The sequence below is a fragment of the Neopelma chrysocephalum genome, unplaced genomic scaffold, assembly GCF_003984885.1.
Source record: "Neopelma chrysocephalum unplaced genomic scaffold, ASM398488v2 Primary Assembly neopelma1_147, whole genome shotgun sequence".
NCBI classification, from domain to species: Eukaryota; Metazoa; Chordata; class Aves; order Passeriformes; family Pipridae; genus Neopelma; species Neopelma chrysocephalum.
In genome coordinates this window covers 2,378,670-2,402,798 of record NW_020897809.1, presented here as the reverse complement: position 1 = coordinate 2,402,798, position 24,129 = coordinate 2,378,670, and the positions used below count along the sequence as shown (strand labels likewise).

Here is a 24,129-nt window from a genome sequence, read left to right as displayed (position 1 = left end):
CTCCCACTTGCCTTGGCTCTGTAGTTTCTGTAAAGATTGCTTAAACAAAAGATTTCAATAGCAGGAAATTGCCCAAGCTGGCCAGGGCTGCACAGACTTCACGGAGCAGGGCTGGTGACCCAGCATTTTAAAATGCAGCATGTGATACAGGCAGGGAGGCTGGAAGGGTTTGTAGTTTTATCCTTTGCCTTTATGCAGGTTTGTTTTGTTTTGTTTTGTTTTTTTCTTCCCATTAAGGAGGTTGAGTAATTTTTGCCAGGAGCTTCTCAACTCTAAATGTCAATGTGTTCACAGAAAAAATGCCAGGTCTTAGGTAAGTTACTTTAGAGCCCAACCTTTCATCAATACATAAAGCAAAAAGAGAGAAAAATCCTGAGCACTGCTGCTTGCCAACAGTCTGCTGTTGACTGGGGAGACTCAGCCCACAAAGTAAATGATTAATGTTTTGTTGAAGCAGTCAGTGTCAGGGCCAGAATTTAAAGATGATGTTTCTGAGACTTACACTGCTAAACCAGCCACCTTCTGCCATGTGGGCAGGAGACACTTGACTGATAAATCAACCTCTGTGTTTTCCAAAACAAATAAAAGCCCACGTGCTAAACCTCACAGATAAACACACTGGCAGACAGTTGACAGCTCCTACTGTGTGCTTTAAAATTGGATTTGCACAATCCTATTTCAATCAAACATTGACTAGGACGTGAATGAAACCCTTTTACCCTGCTTGTACAAGGCCATTTGTGGGCTCTGCCATCAGATCTTTACAAGTCTTGCCTATAAATTTTCCCTTTGATGAAGGTTTTTTTCCCCCAGGTTTTCCTGTCTCACATATTCCTTTAATTGCTAGTGACATAGCAAGTCCCGTGGCTTTATTTTTAATGCACTACTAGGTATTTCCTCTGTAAATTTTGGATAGTTTAGAAAGAATCAGATGTTGAACTCTCTGACAGGTCTCAGGATCTTGCTTTGGGAGACTTTGGGGCTTTGAAGTACTTCGTGCAGTTGCCTGTGTGCATGAGCTGATCTCGTAAAGAAAGGAGTGGGGGAACTGAGGTTTTTATTTATTGACAGTTTTGAAGGGTGTTGGACAAAACAGTGGAATACAAACAATTGATCCAATGCATTTTACCTCTAAGGCATAAAGTTTTTATTGATGTCATCCATGAGAAAATGCATTTATCTGCCTAGGAAATCCATCTATCAGAAAAGAATGGGAGCAGTGTAAATGGAGCAGTAATTTGTGTTTGTTTGGCTCAGTTTTGCTCCCTGTGCTATTTCTATGCTGGTGTTTCCATCTTCAATGACACTACCAACTGAACTGCCACTGTGAGCACATTGGCATCTTTCCACCATGCACTGAGCATTAGTAGTGGCTCTTGGCCACCCATTAACTTGGATGTGGTTGGTGCTCCACCATCTTACTGATTTCCAGAATCGTGAAGATCCAAAGTTGTTGCAGATTTTGGTGTTCCAGATCCAGCAGCAGCAATCAGCAAAATTTCCATTCTCTGATAGCAGCTCATATGCAGTGGCTGAAACATGCTATTTATGCTGCTTGATCAGGAAAGCAGCTTCTGATTACAGATGACCTTTTGATTTTTCAGTTTATGCTCTGCTGCTGTACAATGGCACTACTCAGTGTTTGCATTTTTAGCCTGTGTATTGCTGTTGTATTGCTTGCCTTTAATTGAGGTGAGGTCAGATAAGGAATTTGGCTGCGAACCTTTTGATGTTGCTGTGAATCTGATTTATTTAATTCAGACAGGAATTTCACCAAGCCTTTCTCTCCCTTCCCTTCCTAATTCCCTTGTAGTAGGTCAGATATAGTGATGATAAGCAGCAGTGAAAAGCTTTGGAATCAATCTTTGTGTGTCCTTTTTCCCCTGTACCATTTTCACTGTTGAGCCATTTAGAAAACTGTCTGAAGATTCATTAAAGGAGCCAATGCCTCTTCGAGTGCCTCAGGGTAAGCTAGTTCCACCTTAAAATCTTATCAGCTATGTGTGGATGCTGGCAACTTAATCCCTGTGTCACACAGCCAGCTCTTGGAAAAACCATCAACAAGCATCACCATCCTTCCAGGCTGCCTGTTTTAGCTGTGGGTGCCCAGCAGGCGGCATGGAGCAGATAAACAACCTCATTCCTCTGTTTCCCTGGCCAGTCCAGGGCCATGATTGTAGGCAAAGAAAGCATTGTACAGCTTCCATACTGATCATCCCCTCTACAAGAGTGTCCCCACTGTCCATTTGTGACTTTGCCATCCCACCAGAACTGGCCTGAGCTATGATGCCTGTGCCTCATTTTAGAGATCTGCAGGTACCAGATGGTTTCCAGAGCTGTGTCACCCTCTGACCTTGGCAGTGGCATCAGCTGGGCAGCAACAGTCCCAGGGCTGCAGTTATCCTGTAGCAGGACAAGGGGCTGAGTCGTCGGATGGAGCTGTGGGCTGGTACTTCTCACATGGGTTGCAGTGGATGGTTGTGTGCCTTATCTGCTTCCTGTTAGTGCAGGATATATAACAGGGCTGGCTCTTCATCATGCTGGCTCTCCCTGTAGGATGAAGGAAGAAGGAAAGCACAACTGACGGCACTAGTAAGTACAGCGGTTCTTATATGTCAGCATGTGTGTCTTTGTGTGCAGGCAGGGGCAAAAAAACATTAATGTTCTCATTCTTTATGTAAGCACAAGAATAACTCCCTGTCCTGATTTCATTTAGGCATCTTCATGTACTATTAATGGCTTCAAAAGAGAAGGTCCCTCATTGCTCAGTAGGATTTGCTGCTAGCAGAAGCAGTCCTTAGACTACTCAGCATAGTGGGCTCTCTTGGCAGTGTAGGGAGACAAAGACCATGTAAAATCTGTTAATAAGCAGTTATTGGTTCTTTGTAATGTTCAAAAGGAGAATATAAATTGCAGACTGTACATCAGGTTAGCATGTATTTCTTTTAATCCTGTTTTGGGACTTTCCTATTCTGAGTGCTATGGAAGAGCTCCTTGGATTCATCAAGCTGTCAGCAGAGTGTTTGGGAGATGATATATTTTGCCATCACTGCTGTAGTACCTGCAAAATGTGATGCTTTTCTTGCTGAGAAAGTCAAATACTTTAAATAAATAACAAAGCCTCCCCAAAGTGCTTGATTGATGGATACAATGTGCTTCGTTATTGTTCTGCAGCGCAGCCCATCACTCGTGTTGCTTTGCTCATGCAAACTTTGGGACAGGCAGTGGTTGGGTTTACCTTCTCTTTGAGGTGTTGTGGACATATTAACACCAGTGGTAAAAGGAAATTAACTTACCCTTCATGAATTCATGGTATTTAAGTTTGCCCATTGGATTTGCCTTCTGTTAAGCACACAGTTAACCTCTTTTCATTCCAATTAGTTGAAAACTAAGGATTTCCTTCCTTCTGTTTTGAACTGATATGTAAGAGGAAATCCGTAGACGTTCCTGTTTTGAGTAAACCTTTTACTAAGGAGTCCTGCTTGTGCATTTAAAAAAAGAGTAGAAAGAAAGAAAAAGGTTGTGTTGACTCAGACATAACACTAGAAATAGCAGATCCATTTCTGAAGGCTTTGCAGCCAAAAAGCACAGTGCAAAAATGCTCTCTCCCTGTTTACTTTTAACCTCTGGTTTGTCTTGGATCTGATTCTTAGTAGGCGGTGTTATCTTACAGAAATTACAGCTGCTATCACCACCCCTTTTGTGTAAGGGGTCCTGCCTGTAAAAGCATGAAAATGCATCCTCCTGGATTGCTGTTTTTCTTCTTAGCAGCCTGCCTCACTCCCACAGCAGACTGCCAGAGTCAGAAGGTAAGTCTGCGAGTCTTTGTTTAAATGTTCATTGAACGGTTTTTCATATTTGGATGTTTGCGCGTTGGGAAATAATCCCCACCCAAACTCCTTTTTTCATTTACATTTACTTAGGTGCAGAATAACATCCATAAAAACTTTAGGGCTGTAAGGTATCTTCTTTGCTATGTGTGTAGACCAAACTGAGGAACTAAAAGTAAAGTTGAAGGGAGCTGCTTGAGTTTTAGATCGGGTTAAATTTGTATCTGTGTTTGGCATTGAACTCAAAAGAAGTAATATCAAAGGAATACGCTCAGCATCTTTGTCTTCCTCTAGTTCAGTACATGGGATGGGAGCTTAGTATCCATCAGGAGAGGGTCCTAAGTTTCCCAGGAGAAGTTAATTTAAAGAAAACTTTTACAATCATCTCAGCAATTTATTGCTTTGCAACAGGATAAATACCTTTGTTTCAAGTATATTTCCCAACAGCTCTCCAGTAAGGATTGTGGAATACTTTCCATTCTGGATGTTATTTCAGTTTTGCTGATTTTATTTCTATCCCTTCATCTCCGTTCTTGCATTTAGCAGCAGCATCCAGAGGAATATGTGATGCCTCTGTGGGTCTGTTCTGCTCCGGGGTGAGGCAGCCCAGTTCCTGGAGGCTGGAATTCACACTAATTCACCCCATATTGTCTTCTGCCATCTCCCTTCTTGTGTCCTGCCGTTGGAGGGGTGAGCTGCCCTACAAAGTCAGAAGCTGTGGGTGGCATTTGGAAATTTTATTCCCTGGAGATCCAAGCTGTGTAAGGCTTGTCCTGTCTTGAATGACAAAACGGGGCCTTGTGGGGAGTGGACAGACCTGTGAGTCTTAAAGACTTAATTTAGAGAGAGCTAGAGCACTGGAAAGATGCTTCAGTGACAGAACTTTGGTTGGAAACTTTTGTATAGAACCTTTCATAAAAGGGTGACTGCTGGGAAGGCTTGTAGGATCATTAAGGTGACTTGAGCACAAGCATGAAGTGTCTCTGCTGGTGGATCTTGTTTGCCTGGAGGTGTGGGTTCCAGTACAGTTGTGTTCAGAGCCATGAGCTGACATCTTCAGCTGGTCTAAGTGGAAATTTAGGTCTCTCTACTTTGAGACACTGTGTTAATTTCTGTAATCACTGAGGTGTCTGGCTTGGCATGAAACAGTTACATTATCAGGCAGTGAGTACCCACTTACAGAGAAGTGAAATGTTTTGAGTCACCTCTGGAGCATTTTATTTAACTTGGGAAAAAGAACTCCCTTTTAGTTTTTTTTCCCAAGAGGTTCCCTATTTTTGATGAAAAAGAAGAAACATATGAAAGGCTAAAATGGAAGGTAAGGAAGAGTAAGGGTCTAATGAAGCCTTCTCTGATAGTTTAGGATAGCAACAGAAGTGCTGTGATTTCACAAGAGGCCTCCATGGGCCTGCAGGGGCCATCGAGAGAGAAAAGAGGGACTTTGTGCTACCTGTTTTTCAGTGATGTTACCTCAGGGCTCTGATTTGATGGTTCAAACATGACAGTGAACCTGTAGCCTAATTTGGATTTTTATACCTCTTGCTGTGGGCTGGGGGAGATGCAGCAGATGTGAGAACCATGAAAGTTTGTCTGCTGGGAGCAGGCCCATCCCAGGCCGTGCTGGAGGAGGAGTGGAGGCAGGTGGGAGATGAGGGAAGTGGCCTCAGCATCCCTGAGCTTCCAGAGCTCTGCAGCTGCGATGGTGAGAAACACCCAGGGCAACAGTAGAACTTGTGATCTCTGTACTTGATTGTTCATCCTCGTGCTGAAAAGTGTCTTCCTCGAACAAATGTGAAGAGTTTGTGTGTCCAGGAGCTGCTGGTCTGTTCAGCTAAAATGTTATTGAGAACTTCTTGGGGAGGTACACGACTGTAATGACTCAAGCATGTGTCTGCAGCTCTGTTTTGTAAAGGACAAGTGCACTGGAAACTTGGTGATTCATTAGATAATGACTATTTCCAGAACTGGCTCCCAGGATTGTTGGAGCTGAACACTGACGTCCAAATGTGTTTTTCTTTCTTCCTTGAGGTTTTTGCCATGCAGAAGGATTTGTGTTATGGTTTAGGAGGAAAAGACAAAGGGTGAAAAAGAGGGGAATTATGAAATACTTCCCAGCTTATTCGCTTAAGGTGGAATAAGAGAAACGAGCACTTGAGCAGTAAGGGACATCTGCTCAGAGAGGAGGGAAGGAAACACTGCAGCATCCAGAGGCTCCCATGTATCTCATCTGAGCACGGAGGGCAGTGGCTGCTCTTGCACAAACAAGTGTTTGAGTGCAGGGAGAGAGCACAGCCCAGCCTGGAAGACAGAGCTCAGTGTGGACAGAGGCACCACCCTGACTCTTAACTTTTTCAGCTACAGTTGGATGTCTTCTGGTCTAAAAACCTCCTTTAATTTTGGAGATGTTTGAGAGCATCAGTCTTCCTTTTCTGTTCCTTTGTGCCCAAAGTGTGATACAGCCCAGGCTCATCACCTGATCAGAACGGTGACTGTCACCAGGCAGCCCTGCTGCATCACAGGGGCAGACATTCCCTCTTGCTGCTTCCTTCCCAGTCTCTTCACACTTGGAAACAGCTGTCACAGATGAGCCCAAGGGAGAAGTGCATCATTGTTTTCCATGAGGCCGTGCCCCAGGAGCCACCTCTGACTCAAACTTCTGCCTATCTTTCATCCTCTCCAAAATTTGAGTATCCAGACTGTTGCATTTATGTCCCTTGATTCCCTCTTCTGCTTTCCTAAGCAGCAAAACTCTCCAGAAAATGACTGCTTCATCAGTTCTGTCACTCAAATAAGAAGGGAAATATTTTTTTTTTAATTCTTTTCCACTTAGCTGTTTTCTTCCTCTTTCCTCCTGCATGTTGCTGCTGACACAAGCATATTTCCTTATAAAAAGGGGAAGGTCTTACTGGAAAGCTGCCTAAAACTTATGAAGTGTCCCAGTAGGGTAGGGGGGATTCCACAATAACTGTCTTGCCTTAGAGGCCTGCAAGTAATTAAACATGCCAACAGGGAGGAGTGGCAGCCACTCACCTCTCCCACTGTCCTTCTCCATTTAGAAGTGGAGCCACACTGATGGAGGAAAGAGAAAGAAAATGGAATAATGTGTGAATAACGGTGTCTTCCTCCACCACTGTGACAGAGAACACAGGCCCAAATGTGTCTGATGCCTGAAAGTACAGATGAGATTGAAGGTTGGAGAATTTTAACTCAGTGCTTTGTGCTCCACTGTTTATGTGGTCTTTTTTGTGCAGGTAGGGGGGCTCAGACCCCAGGGGAAGATTTGTGGGGTAATTCTAACTCATGGGAAGGCATCCACAGCTGTGCTTCTTCCTGAGGTATCTTCCCATCCCTCTTTCCAAGGCATCATCTCAGGGAAGGTTAAAGCTGGCACTTGATGAGACTAGGAACATGGGAGATGTACTGTTCTGTGGGATCGGTGGACCTGACTTCAACCTGCTCCTTTCAGAGTCCAGCTTTAATCTGGAGTCCTAATTTATCCTTCAATCAGCTGGTTGCATGGACTTGTTCCCTACCCCATCAATGGCACAGCTGATCTTGGAGACAGAGTACTCCAGAGGTGGCACCTCATTTATTCATCCATATTGTTTGTCTTCTCTGTGTTGCTCCATGAAAAATGGGAAGTCTCCTCTGACTGCTTTGTGTGCCAGTGGGATGGAAACGTAAGAAACAGCAAAGCTGTTTTCTGCTGGATAACATTAGTAAAACTGGTGCTCACAGGATGGGGACGGGGGGATTTGGTGGATCTCAGATTGGTTTTGAGCTGTTTGTAATGCAGGGGAGTCCTTGATGTAACAGGCTCCTTGGGGATTCTGCTTCCAGGGGAAGTGGAGGCTACTGTATGGTAGGAAAGCCCCAGAAACACAACTAGAAGTTAATATCCATTGGGAAGGGCCACCACAGACACAGAAATAATTTTCTTCACTGGGCAGCATTCTTGCCTGGATGGCTACAGAAGGTGGATCCATAAACATGGGAAAAAGCTCAGCAACTCCAGTCAGAGGGAACATGGATATGAGTCAGGAGACATTCAAGGGACATGTCCCTGTGGACTTGGGACTTGGGGGTTATCTCTCAGGAGGTTTTCCTGACAGGGTCTGCTGGCTATCATCTGGGAGGGCCTTCCTGAGCTGTTGATAACTGATGGGAAGCCCTGGACTTCCTCCCTTGCCTTGAGGCTGAGATTGCTGCTGGGAATCCAAACTAAGGAGTTCTGGGCACAGTTCTGCTGCATTAACAGCATTGTTCAGAATTGGCTTAAAAAAATCCCAGGTCAAGGCCTCCTCCCAAAATTTGATCTAACGTTTTTATTTTTAAAAAATACAGTGCCTGTAGAGGCACAGCTGAGGTGAGTTGTGTGGGCTTTGTCCAGCCAATGACCTTTGGGGGCATACACAGCTCATGCCTCCCAGCTTTTCTCTGTCATCATCAGTGGCAAATATTGTCTTTTTTAAAAATTAGCAATAAGGTTTCCATGCAGTTGCTTGATTCCATGCAGGAGTTTAGAAATTTAAGGGAATGCTCTTAGAGTAAAATCACGAGTTTTAATGACGGGTTGGCATATGATGATGATCATTCACTGTGAGGCTGTACTTTTGTCATCTGCTCTGGTTGTGTTTCATTTGGAGAAGCAAGTTTGAACAGGGGTACAGAAAAGCCCTGTGAGGAAACCAGAACCCGTAAAGTTATTCTGGTTGGGTGGAAGGGCTTGTGCTGATAAATCACCTGCCATGCGATTTATCCAAGTCTCCTACCTGATATTCCTGCCAATGTTTATGGAGTCCTTCTGGCCCAGGGCCAAAGCACCAAGGTGTTCAGAGAGGTGCAGAGCACCTTTTCTTATCATCCACCCCCCTGCACCTTCTTGAAGACAATTGCCAGGAGAAATATTTATGTGAGCAGCTCCTGGCTCTGGGAAATAGACTGAACCAACTCATTCTGTTCTTCAGACCTGTGGAACAGCAATGAAACCACCAGTGAACTGGATCAAATCAATAGCATGGAAAAGAGAAATGCTGCATTGCCTTTTAATTCAGTGGCTTCTGGCAAGGGTTATTAATTCAGGGCTTGTCCTCACATACCACTGCCACATGTTTGTAAAAGATCGGCTGGAATTAGCAGTGCAGAGTTATGATTCTTTTAGAAATGGTTAGAATTTTTGCTGTGGGGCGTAGGGAGAAGATAAGATAGCTGGGATGTGCCCTGCTGCCTTCTAGCTGAGATCCAAGCAGATCCAAGCACGCAGCAGTGTGATGGTTTAGCCCCTGGGAGTGTGTGGTACCTCCCAGCAGCTGCACTGGCCACTACCCTCCCCAGCGGTATCTCAAGAATTGTGTGAATTGATAAAGATATTACAAGTTGGCAAGGTAAGTGGCTGGGATAACAGTTTCATTTTGGGCTTGTTTCCATCCAAGTTTCTCTTTTTCAGTTAAAATCCATGCGATGCAATGTCAAGACGATGTTTACCTTGAACACAGCGTGTACTGCTTGTGCTGCAGCACCTAAAATGTTGTGTCCAAGAGGCTGGTTAAAGACCACCCAAGGATTAGGGGTGAGAGACTGCAGGTAAGGCTTATTTCCTCACTTATTTCCTCACTGTGTCAAACTTTTGGTGCAGCTCTGCTATGCAAGGAGTAGTGTGTGCCTTCAGGAGAACTGGTTTTGAGCTGTAAAGGTCCAAGAAGTTTTGTTTTCAGAGGCAGGAAAATGGGTTTATGGCCCCTATTATTGTTGCTTTTGTCTCCTTGCTTTTTGCTGAGTGTAAGGTTCTATATACACAGAACAAATTGCCTCTAACTTGCCCTAAACAACCTGAGCTTGCTAATCCTGCTGTGGCAACTTAACAGAGGTCTGTCTACTGCAGAAGCCTATTTCAGACCCAGAATTCCTTGGTGGCTTATTAGGAAAATAATATAATGATAGTTCCCCTTGTATATCCTCCCAGCTTCCAGCAATAATCCTCTGAACTTTTTACCTTCCTAGTTCACTTTATGACAATTGCTTGTTCATGTGTTCCTTGGTCTTATTCTGTTGAGCTTGGCTGTAATAGCAAAAGGATGAAAGAAAACTGAATTTACTAGGAAGCTTTTGAAAAATGAAACTCTATAGATTATTGTTTGTGTATCTATTCAGTAGTGAATGTTAACTCTTAATATATAGCTCCATTGTCTTCTCTTTCTGTGATTCTTTATTCTGTCAAAATACTTTAAAAATAGTGGTGGCAGTTTTGCAGCTTGTAGCAGTTTTTGCACACACACAGGAGTCAAACTGAAGCCAAAGCAGCAATGCTATTGAGACAATTTCCAAGTTCCTTTTGGGAAGGATGTTGTGCCAAAAATAAAATGAAGTGTAAGAATAATGTGAGTGTATGCAGCTTTTCTGAGTGTTATCTGCTCTTGTGGTGGTTGTTGGACAGACCCAAGAATAGTTCTGTGCTGTGTACGTGCAGAACAAGAGGCACTGCCACCAAGGACTCACTCTGTGTGGAGAGGGGAGGGATGAAGGGTTGAAAAGAAGATGCTTCTTTGAGGGATTTAAGGGATTTGTCCAGGATTGAATAGTGAATCTGTGAATAACACAGCTATTAAATCCAAATTTATGGCATCTCAATCTGGAATTTTTAGTAAGAAGCAGAAAGAGACAAGTCCTGCGAGGAGATTTTGTTCTTTCAAGGTTATTTTAGATGTGAAGTTGAATGTTGAGACACTCTGGAGATCCTAACTTTACATGTCTAACCCTCCAGCATCCAAGGTTTCCATCCTGATGCAAGGTCCTGTCTCATGCCCAGTCCCTGACAGATTTCTTGTAACCAATCTTTGAGGCTCAGATCAATGGCCATCCTTAGAGAAGACACAACCAGAGTGCAACCCTCTTGTGTTCCTGCATGGCAGAGGGGATGAGGGCCCTTCCTTCCCTTCAGAGCTCAGGGCACCACAGTGGGACTGCCTAGAAACCCTCCAACAGGCCAGTTCTAGGTTTGTGTTATAATCATGAATCTTGGATTGTTCTTTTTAAGATACTCTGTCAAGTTAGGAGAAAATACCCTTTCCCTGCCAGGGTGTCATCACATATGTAAGAAGGACATTGAGGAGAAAAAGTGCTGTCCAGGATTCTGGGGTACAGAGTGCTATGGTAAGTTTTTAATTTTTTGACAACCATCTCTTGCTGTTGAATAAGTCAAACCAGCTTTAACAGGAGGCATTAAATATACACTGAGGTCATTAATTTCATTATTCCTTAAACACTCACAAGGTCTTCATTATCTATCTGGGAAGTTCAGCACATAACCTCTTTGTTCCAGATGTGTTGAATCCTCTTGCATTTAACACATAACATAACCTCCTGCGGTGGAACTTCCTTTTGTCTCTTCTTTAAAAATAAACTTTTGGAAAGGGATGTTTTTGTTCCTCTTTAACAAAGTTTCCAAAGGAAGAGGAAGATCTTTCTGATGTCCCTCTAGTCTGCAGCGCGTGTGCCACGTGTGCTGCTGTGTAGTCTGGGGTTAGTCAGCCATTCAGCCACAGAAAATAACCATCCCAAAGCTCCCACTCAGGTTTATGCCAAGTAACGAGAATTTGTTTAGTCTTGTCTCAAAAATCCAAAAGCAAGAACTACTAAGCTGAACATTTTTTCATATGATTGACTGCTGGGATAGGGAAAGACACTCCCCAGTTATGCAGAAAATGGGAGATTTTTTTGAGTGCTTGAGCCTGTCCTCACAAAAAAGTGCTTTGAATAAGCAACTGGCTTCGTCAGAGAAATCACATGCCTAAAATGGTCAGAAATAGTCCCCAGAATTTGGAAGCACCCCACTTCAAAGATTTGTGGACCATGTTTTTCTGAGCACACTTATAGCTCTTCCTGAAGTCAGGGAAAGCTGGAAATGCTCAGTACCTTTGCAAAGCAGGCTCCTGTCTGTCCTGAGCTTCAGAATTCCCCTCAGATGTTTGAAATTGCCTCTCACTGATCCAAGCAGTGGCTCAACCTTAAAAAATGCTTTAGTGCCTTTGTTGAAATTTAGTTATTTATGGCCTGTTGGGACTTTTCCTTAGACTTTTAATAAAAGGTTTTTCTTAGCAGCCCAACTGCTCCTTGGTGCTATTCCAGGCCACATTCAACAGCTCTGGGGCAGTGTTAAGTGTGCTGGATAATTTGCTGGTGAAGAGGCCGTTGCCTTTGTACAACTGGAATACCTGGGGGAGGAAAAGGTGGAAAAAGGTGATGGTGGTTCAATCTAATCTTGCCTGGCCTGTCTCTTACCTGTCAGAGTGTCCAGGTGGCTCTGAAAATCCCTGCAATGGCCATGGGACGTGCTTGGATGGGATGCAGCAAAATGGGACCTGCATCTGCAAGGTCAGTGCCTGATTTATTCTGAGGGTGATGTGTTTTTGTCAGAGGGGGTTGTGCAGTGTCTGTGCACAGGTTCTGGATGAGGGCTGCCCTTCTGCCTGGAAGGTCATTAGCAGCTTCTTCCATTCCAGCATCAGTGTCTATGATGGTTTTCCTGGAGGATTGGTGTGGTCTGCAATAGCACTCTTGGTAAGAACATGGAGTTGGGAAGAATAGGAGGAAAGGAAAAAAGAATTGCATGAATGTAACCCCCTGATCAGTTCAAATAATCAGGATCTGTCTATGACTGCAAGAAGCCATGAGACACTTGGCTCTTTATGAGGTGCACCTTTTCCAGATTTGGATGATATACTTCTCACATTGATCAGTCCTGCACCTTGGAAGGCAGAGTCTGCCTCTTTCAGGAAAAGCAGGAGGAACCAGAAAGAGAATTTAGGACAGATTTTTTTTTCTCTTTCCAGACTTAATACAACAAAAGCACAAACAATCCCTGCACATTTGAATTGTCTAGAGCAGTGTTTCTAAAATTTCTAGTTTCGTGGATCAATGTCAGACTTGAAATTTTCTCTTATGAACTGTATGTTTTTAAAGCATCCTTAATTAATAGCTCAAATCCTACCTCTTGGACTCTGAGAAAAGTTGGGTTTGGATTTAACTCAGACACCTCAAGCCCTGTAAAATCAATGTAAAAAGTCCCACTGGCATCAGTGAATTCCAGATTCATTTTTCAGAGAGATATCAGAAACCAGCTGGTACATTCCTGCCTGTCTCTAATCAGGACATCATTTCCTCAGTGCCCACCAGAATTTTGCTGGCATTTTCCATGCCCTCTCTGTGTCAGTTTACACTGTGGTCTCCTTTGCCATGGGGCTGGTTAGTGCTACTGGGGCACTGAACAGGTCAGTTTTCTTCACTGTGCTGCTTCAGGCTGTCACAGAAAATCAAAAATGGGGAGGGATTTTGAACTATAACAATGTGTGGAACAATGGAGTGATACAGAAAAATAATACCTGGCACATTTTGTGCTCCTTCTAGGAGCAATACAGTGGGTTTGCCTGCCAGAACTGTCGAGATGAAAATCGTTTTGGCCCAGACTGTCAGTCAGGTAAGAATATGTAATTAAAGTGAAACCTCCACAAAAATAACTGAAAGCAAGGAAGGAGGAGGGAGAGGTTGGGTGAGGAAGGGTGCTGGAGAGGAGGAGAGTGGCAGAGAGCTGGCAGTGTTCAATAGCAGGTGTCTGGGCATTTTGTCCTTGTGCCCTTCTCTGCTGTCCCATTAGACAAATGATTCTCAGTCTTTCAATCAAATCAGTCCATTTTTTCTATTGCAAATCTCCCTCTCCCCCCTTATCAGGGCTATTCCCAGTTTCCTCTCTCTTTTTAGCCAGTTGTTACCTGCATCCCTGAAATGACCCACACTCACTGCTCAGCTGTTTTTCAGACTCCTGTAACTGCCCCACTTGTCTCTCAGCTTCTTCCTTGTTGCCCTCCATAAAAAAATCATAACACACAGTAATTTGCTTTTCATGTCTGGTGTTTTGGGAAGTGTTTTATGACCAGTGCAGCCTGGTTGTTAAAGGAGCCCTTTTTGTCCAGCTCCTGGTTCCTTGTGTCCACACAGGTGAGATAGGAGTGATCTTGTTGGTTGTGCTGATGTGTTGTGCACGTGTGCCCAAAAAGCTGGTCTGGACCTTGTATTCAGAGCTGCTCTTGCAGGGCAGTACCTTGTCTTCTTGAGCCCAGGACATGCAGTTCACCCTCTCAGAGCTCTGCCTGCCATGGCCAATTTTTATAAGGAGCTACTTTTGCTGTGGATTATTAGTGGAAAATCAGGATGCCAAGTCCCAGGGCAGCTGGCCTGGAGCCCTGTGTGTGCCTGGAGCCCTGTGTCCTGCCTGGCAGCTGAAGGTCAGGCCTGTCTGGACTTCCCTTGCAGTGTGTGACTGTGTGCACGGGGAGTGCAACAGCGGCGTCGCTGGGAATGGGAGCTGCACGTGCTATGGAGGCTACACAGGCCCCAGGTGTGACCAAGGTAAATACACTGGGAGCTGCAGAGGGGCTCTTAAAGTAACCTGTGCTGTGGGCTTGGGTGCATGTGTCCCTGAAGGTGCAGGGGGGCAAGGAATATGTTGGAAATGTAGAGGGAAGATGATCTGAGCTTTGGAAATCTATCCAGTCAGAGGGAAGAGCTGAGATCTGCTCCCCACTTTGTGACAGTGGCTCAGATGTACCACCCCTTTATGCCTATGTTCTGTCTCTGGAAACCAGCTAGAACCTTTCTTGTCCCTAAGCCTTGCGAGACCCAGCTACCTAGGCTGCCAGGGATTTAGAGCTGCCTGCACTGCTTATGTCCTCTGGCTTTTGTGCCAGCTTGGGGTCCTCTGGAAACCATATTTGCCTTCATGTTGAGGTAATTCTGTAAGATAAGTTACATCTTCCCTCAGGGCCCCACATACTCTCTTTGCTGTGTGATTGCAGAGCTGCCCCAGTGCAAAGGCGTGACATGTGAGCCCAACAGCAAGTGTGTGGTGAGGGATGGGACTGCAGAGTGTGCCTGCAAGCTGGGCTACAGAAAGCTTGGGAGCACTTGCCAAGGTGAGAAACTTCTCAATGACCCTAAATGGTCCCATGTTTGGAAAAAATCTTATTGCACTGGTATCTACAGATGAGTTTGATCACGGTGAATACAATGCCTACATCACTGAAGAGGCTTAAGAACCAGCTTTGTAGGAATCCCTTTAAGATTAAGGGCTAAGTTTTTGTCTCTCCCCTCAATTGGTCATGAAAGCAAGAAGTGAATTAGAGTTGCAGGTTCCCTCCAGCACTCACTTATAAGTATGTACTAAATAACTGTGACAACAGGGTATTGGTGAGTCTGAACCAGTTTAAATAATAAGGTGTGTGATGGGCAGAGTTCTTCACTGACTTCAAATTTAAGTTTGTGAATTGGTTTTCTTAAAAGAAAGTCAATAAGATGCATTTGATGAAATAGCTATGGACAGCTTTGTTTTCACTGGCTTTTTGCAGATTTTGCTGATCAAATTGCATTTTCATATATCCTCAGATATGATGGAAAATCAGAAGTAAATCCAAGCATCCTCTGTCACTCACACTTCTGTTACTAAAGTAACTTGAAAAATATGTCGTGTAAATTCCTCAGATTTAAAAAACCCAAATGTCTGCTGTCTGAAATGATTTTATTTTCCTGTGAAATTTTAGAAGTTTAATAGTACAAATTCCTCCATTCTTTCCAGGCCTTTTGCATTCTGCTGTGCTGCAGCAAGTGCTGTTTTGGAAACAGAAATTTGGTTATATTCACCTCTCATCCCTTTAATTGCAGCTCAGGATCCTTGTTCTCCTTCTCCATGCTCCCCCTTCGCTGTATGTAAAGCTCTTGGATCACGAACATATCAATGTACCTGCAGAGAAGGATATCAAGGAGACGGGAACATTTGCCAGCCCATAAACCCTTGTGTTGACAACAATGGAGGCTGCCCAGAAAACTCTACAATTTGCATTTACAGACGTCCAGGAGAGGTAAGAACAACAACAAAGGTCTGAAAAATGGCCAGGTGAGAAGCTTTTCGAATGAACTGATGATTGGGTTGGTCAGATCTGCTCTCCTCACCTTACACTTTGCAAAGGGAAACCAGGCAGCTCTTTTCTAGGGTAACTTAGTGGGTACAAGGTGATGAATGCAGCTCTATGATCACTGTGTTGCCTTCCCTTAGGCAACTTGTGCTTGCAAGCCTGGGATGAGTAGGAGAACTCCTTCGTCCGAGTGTTCTGCATTTCCCAATGATTGCCGGCAGTATTTTTGCGACGTGACTTCCAAGTGTGAAATTAATTCTCAGGGGAATCCTAGGTAAGCCAGTTTAAAGACTGCAAATAAAGAAGCTTAATCTACAGCTAGAATGGAAACTGAGTTGGGATGAGCTGAATTTTGAAGAAACTGAGAGTGATCTCAGGAATATGGGCCACAGTTGCCTTTTGAGAAGAACCTGTTTGTAACAAACCCATTGAAAGAGAAGTTTTACATCTGTCATTGTAAATTTTGGCATGTGGGTCACAAGATGCTTTAAATCTGGGGTAGCAGGGCCTTCTGTGATGTGAACTGGAGATGTAGCCTTCCAGGTTAGTGGTAATAGTAGGTTATTATGAGTTAATAATCAATCATTAAAGGGGAAATATGTGACTTGTTTGCTCACATTTGCCCACACTTGCTTCTGAAGGATAAGTCTTCGTCTCTTCTCCCACTCAGGCCTATAAGCAGGAAATAAATTAGAGTTGCAGATGGACACGGAAGGGAGAAATTGAGTGAAGGAACACCAGACCTCATTTAGTCCTTTGGAGCAAAACACCTAGAAGTTGATACTCCTTACATGGGAAATATTGCTGGATATAGGATCATTTTTGCATACCTGAGGATTTTGTGTGTTATCAAGAAAAGGTGGAACTTGACTGAGACTGAAGAGGGAAAGAGCAAGCCCATCTCCCTGACCTTTCCTTCTCCAGTGCTGCTGAAACTATTATTGTCCACCAGTTCCTTGTGTGCTCCAGGCCATGAGCGAAACACAGTGACTTCCCTTTCTGAAGATCTGCAGGCACAGAGAAGGACACCATGTTCAGCACAGTCCCTGACTTATATATGTGTTCCCCAGCTGCTGGCACTCAGCCCTGTGAGGCTGGAGTGATGTCAGATCCTCCCCTGTGTCGCATGTCTTTGCATGGCTGAAACAGAAAGAGCAGAGCCAATGTTGGACAAAGCCCAAACGGGAAAAAACACGGTTATCGGCCAGGGATCTTCGGGAGTCCCTGAGTAATGACTGTGGATCCGTGTGAAGCAGGACGGAGATTTTCACATGTAGATAAGCTTTTTTGGAAAAGTCATCAGCCTGCCTGGGCCCCTCATTGAGTTGAGATGAACTGTAGATGCCTGGTGTGCTTGAGCTGGCACTTCTCGCTGAAGCCAAGGGGTCACAAAGGAGCTGTTTGCCAGATTGCCACTTAGCCTGTGGTTTTTATGGTTTTTTATGCATTACCTCAAATTTTCGGATGCTGTAATGACTGGTACTGACCAAATATCTAGTTAGAAAGGTGTTGATAAATGTGTTGGGGATATCTTTACCCTGAACTATACAGCAATCCTTACGTTGGTTTTATCAGAAAAAGCATCTTCATTCTTTTGGGATAGTCAAATTTGCTTGCTCTGCAGAAGTGTGCATCTTTTTCCCTGTCACTTAGTTTAGGCAGAAGTTACTCAGCTGTTACCTACGTCCCTGGAAGTGTTCAAGGCCAGGCTGGATGGGGCTCCAAGCAACCTTTCCAATAGGTGTCCCTGCCCATGGCAGGGGGTTGGAACAAAATGATCTTTAAGATCCCTTCCAATCCAAACCATTCCATGATCCCATGATCTTAAAGCTGGGATTTGTCTTTCAAGCCTGAATACTGACGTGTTGTGCTACTCACATTTGTTGAATGTGTTGCAAACTGGTTTATAATGGTTTGTTATGTTTCATTCTTGTCTCTTAGCTGTGTGTGTAAAGAAGGGGAGATTGGAGATGGAAGAAGCTGCTATAAAGATCTCTTGGGTGAAATAAATCAGCTCAATTTGCAAGGAAGGTTTGCTAGGAAATTTAACATCGCCAGGAAAATGTTTGGTAAATGTTTTTTGGTTTTGTTTGGGGTGTGGAACAAATGTGGGGACAAGAGTGTGTCAGAAAGGGCTACTTTCAGCATAAAAGATCTTTCAGGTAATAGATCTGTTTCACAATGTATGATCATGAGCTGCAAAATTAAACACATCACATCTCTGAACTTATCTTACCAGTTCTGGATTGGGAATTTGGGAAACTCTTGAATATTATGTATTTGACAGAATGAGAACCCTTTGGGTCATGTCAAAGCTTATTTATGTTAGATACCTTCTCCAACTTATCCTCTGCCAGTCTTCTATCTCCACTGCCTTGACAGGAGCACAGAGATAGGGCTAAAAGCTCAGCTTAGCTTTTGTGAATACCTCTCCTCATATCAATGTTGCCAACACTCATTTTTTGTGCATGTTTTCCATAATGATTTATGCTATGGGCGACCACATGAAGATCTCTGAGTTCCTGACTACTGTGCAGTGGGACTTAGTAACAACCTTTGTTGATTGAGTGACAACTGTGGATTCACAGCAGCTTCTCAAGAAGCAGTTAATGTTAAAAAATACTGATGAGACACAAAAATTAGTTGTTTCAAGGGGAAGACTGGGCCCAAGAATAAGGTAGTAATCATGGAGGAACAAAATTATTATCAATATTCTGCAAATTTCAGCAGTGATTCAAAGTGCACCAGAGTCACCAATCCTTCAGAAATCTTCTTGGCAAGTGCTTAAAACTCATAGCAACCAAGCTGGGCTGTGATAACAGTACTGAACTCCCTCTGCTTCCTTGTAAACAAGTACTAGTTACTTGCACCAGGCTGATAATGTGTAGATTGACTTGTGCTGTTAACGAGAGGAATAATTATTGCTGTAGTTAAACCATACACCAAGTAATTACTTCACATTGCCCCTCTTTTTACAGCTTCTGGTTGCTCAACGTTGCTGACTAAATATGGGCCCTTCACAGTCTTTGTACCATCCCTTCTTCCCATTCATGACAGAACGGAATTTAATGTAAGTTTTCTTGGTTTTAGTGAATTTTTGCTGTCTTAGGGTTCTTTCCTGTCTGAGTTCTGCAGCCTGTAAAAACTGATTGACAAAAGAGAGGAACTTTGTCAGGCAATATTTATAGAAACTCTCTTGGGAAGAGTTTTCATTGTCTGGTTAAGTAGCAGTCTCACAGAGGATGTTACATCCCTTACATTATTTTAAAAATCTCTGTCTCTTTCTTCAATACTGATGGAGTTTGTTTGGTTTTAATGTCAGGAAGTGTGAGTCTTTCTGACCATTCTTCATTTAGAGCTTGAACCTCCTGTGTGTGACTATTTTCAAAACATTAGGTGGCTTTTCACTGCTTGAGGGTGGTGTTTTCAAAAGGGGTTGAGTATTGCATCGAAGTATTGCATTTTGGACCTACGACCAGAAATGGTAATTCTGGATTCATAGAAAATACAGCAGTAAAGGCCCCTGAGTTATCTAGTCGACCTGTTCCCAGAAGGATCAGTTCCACCTAAATCAGTATTGACCAAGGATTGTTTTACAAAAGCATCAGTGATGGAGAGCCCAGAGCAGAAAGGAAGAAACTAAATGCAAATCTAGCAGATTAGACCGCCTACATCATTCAGCATCAACAAAGGTTACGTATGGAGAGCTTCAACAAATTTTATAATCTGGACCACGCAAGGATAGTTCTCAAATTGTCCAAATCCAATAGGTTTCTGTCTGGAGGATTCCTCTAAAGTCACTTGCAGGTTAATCAGTCTCTCCATGTTTGAATTTGTACACAAACAGAAGTGAGAGTTTTGCCACAGTGCTACTCCAGTGATCCAAAATGAAGAGGGAAGTTCCAGCTTGTATACTAAGTATTTCTCTGTGTGTGTTAGCTGGGAGAAAGGTAATGTTATGGTAAATGAGGTTTCTGAAAGAACATGTCATTTATCTTTTTTCTGTGGACTCTCTTCCCCAAAGGACACCACTGCTGAGCGGTTGTGCAGAATGCACATTGTTCCTGGTCTGCACTTAATAGAAGACATGATTAAAACCAAGACGATGTGGACCTTGTCAGGACACCAGTTGACATTCACGAGCCAGGTAAAGCATCTCCTGAAGGCCCGGACCTCCACTTTCACACAGGACAGACTAGAGCTTGAGCACTTCCCTAACCAGAAAACCTTTTCTAATCAACCTGCCTGTGATCAGAACAAACTCCTTTGTGCAGTCCAAAGTGAGGGGATTTAAGACCAGACACCTCAAGCAACCACATTCCCTTTCTCACAGACAACAAATTAGCAAGAATTTGACTTGTGAATGGTCTTTCCACGGTCTGTGTGTGTATTCTGGAAAAGAGACCTTTTCCCTGCACCAGCCATTAGCAGCTACAATATCCATGTGGCTGACATGGAAGAGGCAACAAAGTCTCTTTTCAGGGTGAATGCTTCCTTGGGGTTTGTGTGCTTGGACACAACCACGTGCTGAATATTTTCTCTCTTCTAGTTTCTCTTTTCCTCTCTATTTTATTTTTCTTAGTCTTTCTATCAAAGAATTTTTCATCATCCTGTCTTGATATGAAAGGCTCTTTTTTTCCCTTTTCCAACTGACTCATGTTTTCCAGTCTCCACAGATCTCTCTCCATCCTGCACCTTTCCTGCATGCATGCTCACAGGTGGCCAAGGGAGAGAGCCCTATTTCCTCTCTGAGGATCCAGCCTTGGCCTTGAGGTCTAGGTCATACTACATGTGCCCTGCATGCATTAAAAGGACAAAGCACTATTTGGAACCAGGGAATCCAAGCTGAGCTTGTCAATGCTCCTTTTAAAATTCTTTCCTGTTGGTTTACTCAGGACTCTTTTGATCTGGGAAGCCTGCCCTCCCCTTCCTGTGTTTCAGCCAGAATCCTCAGTGATGTGAACTGAAGTTTAGGGCAGGGAGGAGCAATTCAAAGAACTGCACGTGGTGAAATGAAAAGCACAGGGAAGCTGTGCCTTCCTGAACTGGGATAGTGGCTGCAGCACCAACACTTGGATGTTTAGTTTATAGGTTACCTGTGAACCCCTTCATACACTCATATGTGTACAAGGGGGAAGGACCAGATCTCTGCCTCGTACCTCAGTGAGCCTGATCCTTTGGCTCTGTTATGAAGACTCCTTGTCGGCATCATGATTGAATAAAAGTTGCAACCAAACCTGTAGTTCCAGGATTGCCTCCAAATTCTGTACCCTGCTGCCACCCCTTAAATGTACTTTTTCTAGAGTAACTCTGGTTGTGCCTTCACCTTGCTGACCTACAGGTAGAGAGCAGTGATTGATAGGTCTGTCATGATAACACAGATACACCACAAGAAAATAACCTTTATATTTATCCAGACATACATCAAATCATTTCGATATCAAGACCTGCCAGGGGAGCTGTACAACGTTCTGCACTCAAACCTGCCAGCAGCCAACGGCATCATGCATGTGGTTAACACCCTGAGGAAAAAAACCAGCACTGACAACCTCAGCAACCCACAGGTATTCTTATTTCTTCTCTTTTATGGGACAGCAGAATAAACACTTCAAAAAAGAACAATTTTCATCATTAACCTTCCAAATCAGTGAGGATTTTTTTTAAAGGGAAAAGGCTATTTTTTTTTTAATTTCAGCTCCTGATAAGACCTGTTAGGCACTAGTAAAATACCATTAAAAGTAGCTAATAGCACTGCATAAGCTAGATAAAGATCTTGCAACTGTGCTTTTACAGTGCTTGGATAAGTAGAGAATTCTACTTCCATGAGTAAGATCACTCCCTTCATAACAAATAAACTCTTTTTAAATTGTATCTTAAATAATATGTATCTTACAGGATAAACATTGAAAAACATTTTTCACATAAACATCAAATTAAGATTTTCTTTAATTGGTCTGTACTGCATTTTGAAATTATAATCAAGAAGTTGTCTTTGCCTCAAAAATACTTAAAATGAGGACAAATAATGATTAGACTTTTGCACTCTGAGGTCATGTCTTGAGTTTAAGACACTGGGTGGGAGTTTCAGGGTCAAGTTCTGCTAAATACTTTTCCCTGTTAGCTGGGAAATGGTTTTGTCATAGCTACTGCATTGTTAAGCCTGAGCATTTTATATTGTTTCTATATGCAGAAAGCAGGATCTGTTGCCCCCACCTCCTTGCAAAAAACTTACAGAGAATGACAAAATCTCTTGGAATTGGTAGAGTTTTGATAATAGTTTGCACTTACTTTACACCATTATAGTTAATCTGTAAAAACAGACTGTAATATTGTGGTTTTACTTTCTGTGTTCAAAAAGCAGCTGGAGTGTTGAGTGGTGGTGGCTCTTCAGCTGAAGTGCCCTGAGAATGGTGTACCAATTGTTCTGGGTATTCACATGGATTTGATTGTGCCCATCTCTTTGAGGATGACAGTCTCCTGTAGCTCTTTACCTGCAAACCACAAACTGGGCATTCCAGTGTGTGCTCAGACCTCACTCAGCCCCTGCCATGTTTTTCCTCTCTGTGTCTTCTTGCAGAAAACCATTGGTGAGATCCTTGCTTCGATGGAGATCTTCAGTAGGTTTGAAACTATACTGGAGGTGAGTTTGTGTCTGGGGAGGTGTGGCATTGCTGCTATACAAAGCCTGCTGCTGCCTCGGGGAGAATTTTAAATAACATTTAAACCCATCTCAGTGGTTTTCAATAGCTCTGCCTCCTGTGTGTTGCTGAGTGTTTCCTCTCCCTTCCTGATGGACCCCCCTCACTAACCCTTGCTTGATCCATGATGAAATCTCTCACTGTTTTTGCAGAACTGTGGCCTGCCTGCAATCCTGGATGGACCAGGCCCTTTTACTGTATTTGTGCCCAGCAATGATGGTGTGGATAAGTTGAGAGATGGAAGGCTCATTTATCTTTTCACAGAGGTGAGAGCTCACGGCGCTGTAAGACATCCTGAGCTGACTGTGTTGCACTGGGCTGTGCTGGAATGACTTGTGCAGTGCATCTGGTCATCGCTGAAAATTCTTCTTCCTGGAGTTAGCTAAACCAGAAACTTCACAGTTTCTGTACAGCTCTGGGAGAGAAGTGGATAGTGATGGAACCTGCAGTGTTAGCCAGGTTGTTTAAATCTGGTGCTTGGCTTTTCCTCTCTGGCTTTGGTAGAGGAAAATGAAAGAATTTACTCACCAAGTGAATTCACTGCTGTAGACATTGACATTGTCAGTCACTGGTTAAAAGAGAATTTATTTGCCTCCTCTTACTTCTGAGTGTTGAAGGGGTAACCAATTCTGATGTTGTCTTCTTTCCTTAGGGCATAAATAAGCTTCAGGAACTCGTGAGACATCACATCTACACTTCAGCAGCGGTAAGGCGGCAGCTCCCACTCCTCTGTCTTGTTTGGCACAGAGGTCACACAATTGGTGACTTCAGCTGCTGCTTCTTGGACCTCCCCTGGAGGAGCAGAGATGTGATTCAGGATCTGATGAGGCAAAATGTTTACCATGGAAGTGGTTGCCAAAAGGGACAGCTGTGCTCTCCATCAAGAAACTCTCAAGTTTTCTGGAGGGCTGGTGCTCCTTGGTTGGGTGGCCTTTACAATGAAAACATTGTAAAGATTTTGCTGCAGGACACAGAAATAGTTGTCTTGGTTCTCAGAACTTCTCTTTTCTCAAATCATTAAGTTTCTCAGTACAGAAGCTGCAGTTTACTCTTTACTGCCTTTAGGCTTATTTATTCAGTCAAAATATGTTCTCTATTATGTTTCTGGCTGCACTTTCATTGTTTATTTGATATGTCCGGGAAAATCCCCTTATTAGTCTGACCCCACTTGCAGCTGTGTTAGTAAGAGACACTGTTAGTGAGACTTTACTTCAGCTGTTCTGGACTCTTACACAAAGAATGAAAACCAAGGCAGCTGCCACCAGCACTGCTGTGTTTCTGGTATTGCAAACAAGTTACACAAGGTCCTGGAAGTCCCTCTGACCCATTGTTTGTTTTTAAGGTATTTCATGAAATGTAAATGTTAAGTCCCCCTGAGAAGTTGTTCAAGTGGCAGGAATCATGGAAGGATTCTGTAAGGTGCACTGAAAAGACCCTGCTTTTTCCTGGTACCATCCCCTTGTATTTTTATTTCAGGTGACCGTAGATAAACTGATGACGATGCCACAAATTGTTACTATGGCTAACCAGATACTTACCATCAACATCAGTGCAGATGTAAGTGTGAATCAAAACCCTTTTGAGCAAACCCTTCTGTGCTAGGAGAAAGTCTGAATGTGTTCTGAACAAGTGGTTTCAGCC

At 43.4% G+C, this 24,129-nt stretch overlaps 1 protein-coding gene across 4 annotated transcripts in view; it reads left to right on the top strand.

The window, feature by feature from the left end:
* STAB1 (stabilin 1) overlaps positions 1-24,129 on the top strand; it is a 61,494-nt gene that overhangs the window by 4,178 nt on the left and 33,187 nt on the right. For 2 of the 4 annotated variants that reach the window (XM_027700700.1, XM_027700699.1), the window contains exons 2-18: positions 3,674-3,809; positions 9,277-9,413; positions 10,864-10,979; positions 12,115-12,200; positions 13,233-13,302; positions 14,136-14,231; positions 14,678-14,794; positions 15,540-15,736; positions 15,931-16,064; positions 17,732-17,859; positions 18,769-18,860; positions 19,815-19,937; positions 21,208-21,354; positions 22,368-22,430; positions 22,641-22,754; positions 23,141-23,194; positions 23,965-24,045. In XM_027700700.1, coding sequence (XP_027556501.1) covers positions 3,674-3,809; positions 9,277-9,413; positions 10,864-10,979; positions 12,115-12,200; positions 13,233-13,302; positions 14,136-14,231; positions 14,678-14,794; positions 15,540-15,736; positions 15,931-16,064; positions 17,732-17,859; positions 18,769-18,860; positions 19,815-19,937; positions 21,208-21,354; positions 22,368-22,430; positions 22,641-22,754; positions 23,141-23,194; positions 23,965-24,045 — 1,891 coding nt within the window. Of the gene's footprint in view, positions 1-2,495; positions 2,593-3,492; positions 3,810-9,276; positions 9,414-10,863; positions 10,980-12,114; positions 12,201-13,232; positions 13,303-14,135; positions 14,232-14,677; positions 14,795-15,539; positions 15,737-15,930; positions 16,065-17,731; positions 17,860-18,768; positions 18,861-19,814; positions 19,938-21,207; positions 21,355-22,367; positions 22,431-22,640; positions 22,755-23,140; positions 23,195-23,964; positions 24,046-24,129 lie in introns of those variants that run through there. The other 2 variants (XM_027700702.1, XM_027700701.1) reach the window with 2 other exon arrangements.